This window comes from Coffea eugenioides, chromosome 6, assembly GCF_003713205.1.
Source record: "Coffea eugenioides isolate CCC68of chromosome 6, Ceug_1.0, whole genome shotgun sequence".
Taxonomy (NCBI): Eukaryota; Viridiplantae; Streptophyta; class Magnoliopsida; order Gentianales; family Rubiaceae; genus Coffea; species Coffea eugenioides.
This window is the reverse complement of record NC_040040.1, coordinates 2917388-2919805: the sequence shown is the minus strand read 5'-3', so window position 1 is coordinate 2919805 and position 2418 is coordinate 2917388. Positions and strand designations below refer to the sequence as shown.

General features: G+C 39.5%; 1 protein-coding gene across 3 annotated transcripts; it reads left to right on the top strand.

Moving 5' to 3' along the window:
- The first annotated feature begins 1105 nt into the window (after positions 1–1105).
- On the top strand, positions 1106–1916 carry LOC113773397. 3 transcript variants are annotated; one of them, XM_027318037.1, is made up of 2 exons: positions 1106–1204; positions 1391–1916. In XM_027318037.1, the coding sequence occupies exons 1-2, from the start codon at positions 1160–1162 to the stop codon at positions 1646–1648; spliced, it is 303 nt and encodes a 100-aa protein (XP_027173838.1). In that variant the 5' UTR covers positions 1106–1159; the 3' UTR covers positions 1649–1916. The 3 variants fall into 3 exon arrangements, with proteins under 3 accessions (XP_027173838.1, XP_027173837.1, XP_027173836.1); XM_027318036.1 differs by having other exon boundaries at positions 1316–1916; XM_027318035.1 differs by having other exon boundaries at positions 1307–1916.
- Positions 1917–2418: the final 502 nt, after the last annotated feature.

Below are 2418 nucleotides of genomic sequence, written 5' to 3'. Positions count from 1 at the left end.
TTTCTTACGAGTGTCAAAGATCGATCAGCATTATATGCTTCCATTCCCCAGCTGTAGCTCAGGGATTTGCGTTGACTCTCTGTAAATCCCAAAAACAAAAAAAAAATAAAATCTGTGATTAATTACGGCCGGAAAGGCTAACTAACTAGGGAGTTAGGAGGGCATGCAGCATTTGCGTTCGAGGTTTTGTGCTGTGAACAAGAAGATGCCTGCCATTGGCTACATTCCCCAGTCGAAACGAAAGACAGCCTGATTTCAATTTTCAAAGAGAATATGCTGCTGCCAAAGCCTGGTAACTGGTAATGAACGGTTATGTTAATCTGGGTGATGCACAGAAATCAACCAACAAATGTACGCAGGAAACAAGATTTATTATTATTACCTTCCTGAGGTCGAAAGAAGACTCTAGTTTACCTTGCAGGCAAAAACACACAACTTTAAATCCTGTTAATGTGTCTTTCATATATAGCCTTAACTGCTAGTATTTAATTCAAAGCAACTGTGAAGAAAAAAGAGGAGGAGAAGAAGAAACTAATTAGAAAAGATCCTTCTCCATTGCAGCTGATTACCAGGAATTTCAAAGGAAGGGGGAAAAGAAAAGAAAAGAAAAGATCAGGCGATTAACCTTGGCAATTGACTGTAAGTATATTTAATCTGTACCAGTTAACATCCACGTCCTAAGGACAAGTGGCTAAGCAATTATTAAGGAGGTACGTGGTTTGTTCTGCTTTTGATGATCTATTCAAATCGTTTAGTTTAAGAAGGGTCCAGGCTCGAAGAAGCTGCCGATTTGGCGTTGACCAACCACGATCCTGTATTATGTTAAAGAGTATATCTTTTTCCCCTTCTGGGGCGTGAAACAAGTCTGTACTACTTCTTGGTATAGCAACTACTGTGCATGCATTCTCTTCTGCCAATATTACGTAATGATCATGCCACATGTGGTCATGTGTTAATTAACCTGGACCACGAAGCACCCAATCGCCCCCGCCCAACCCATTTTGCTAAAGAAATAGTGGTGGTATTGAACTCAAATCTTGTGGTGAAGTACTATATATACAAAAGTCAGAGGAGCACAGTTTCCTTCCCCCAGATAAGTTGCAAAACAAGACTAGTAATTCAACTAGTATCTTTCCTAACTAATTTGAAGACGGAAAATATGAGGTCTTGCTTAGTGATCCTCCTCTTCTTCTCAGTTGTTTCGGTAAGTGATTTGCTCTCCCTTTGACCATATATGCTTCCGTACTTTCTCTTTAACAAAAAAACATGCATCTACTCAATAGTACTTGTTCCTCGATTGTGCAAGTGTGATCAGGTTTCTTGTGATTTGTTACCCTCAAGAATCTACCACTGCACTACTAAGATCTTCTTAATTGTACATGATCATCAGCTTGTGTGTATTAGCGAGGCAGCAAGACACGGACCAGAGGATTACTGGAAGAAGATCATGCAAGATGAACAGATGCCTAAAGCACTCACAGACCTCTTCCATGAAGATTCATCAAGATCAGATGATCATCATCATCGCCGCCACTCCGATATCAACGTCCAGAAGCAGCCTGAGACTTTGAACATGAAGCGTTTCCTCACAAACTTTGATACGGCTCCCAATCTCATAATCTATCAAAACAAGGTTGTCATCCATTGATTAACGAAGCTCATCATTGTCGTCATCGTCATCGTCATCATATATGGGGCGAGATATTAGTATTACTTTTGGGCTATTACGCGCATATGTAGATTAGCAGCAACTCAGGGCATTGTATATCTATTGCTGTAATGAAATCTAGGGTACGTATAGGATGAGTGTACAAGTATTAGGACAGCAACAGATAAAGAAGAGCGGCCATGTAGTCAGATTTTTTCGTTGCTTGCAGTGAATTTGTTATATATATTATCAACGTTCATCAATCGTCCTAATATGTTTCCCCTTGTACGTACTCTAGACTCATTTCTGTAGTTAAGAACGTTTAGCTTTTAGTGCACTGAGCTAATTCATCTACTACTTACTAATGGTTAGTCAGGGGACAAGTGCAGGTGCTATGTTCAAAGATGCAAAGCCAAATCTAAGTCGAACTAATTGAGATGTGCAGAAAATACGGTCAACTATGTCAATCTGTTTTGCTATCCTTGCAATTTATGTACATGTGTTTGTCTGGCTTGTGGCAAAGTAGAAAAATGCTGTGATTTTGATTCCGAAAATGCCTGCTCAACCTTCTGACTAGAACTTGGGAGAAAAGCATTAGCAGAATTACGTTGTAAGGTTCACCCAACCTCAATAACTTCAATGGTGTGTTTGGATGGATTTGGATTTCAACTGTCCATCCAAATCCCCTAAGTTTTTTGGTCTGTCGAAGGTTAAATAAATGCATTTTAAATCCAGTCAAGTTGAGATACTTAGTTATTTGACACTTCAAC

Coding starts and splice junctions, on each gene's coding strand:
- LOC113773397 (XM_027318035.1), top strand. CDS start 1,160: ATGAGGTCTTGCTTAGTGATCCTCCTCTTCTTCTCAGTTGTTTCG. Junction 1,205..1,306: donor TCTTCTTCTCAGTTGTTTCG/GTAAGTGATTTG, acceptor CGATTGTGCAAG/TGTGATCAGGTTTCTTGTGA.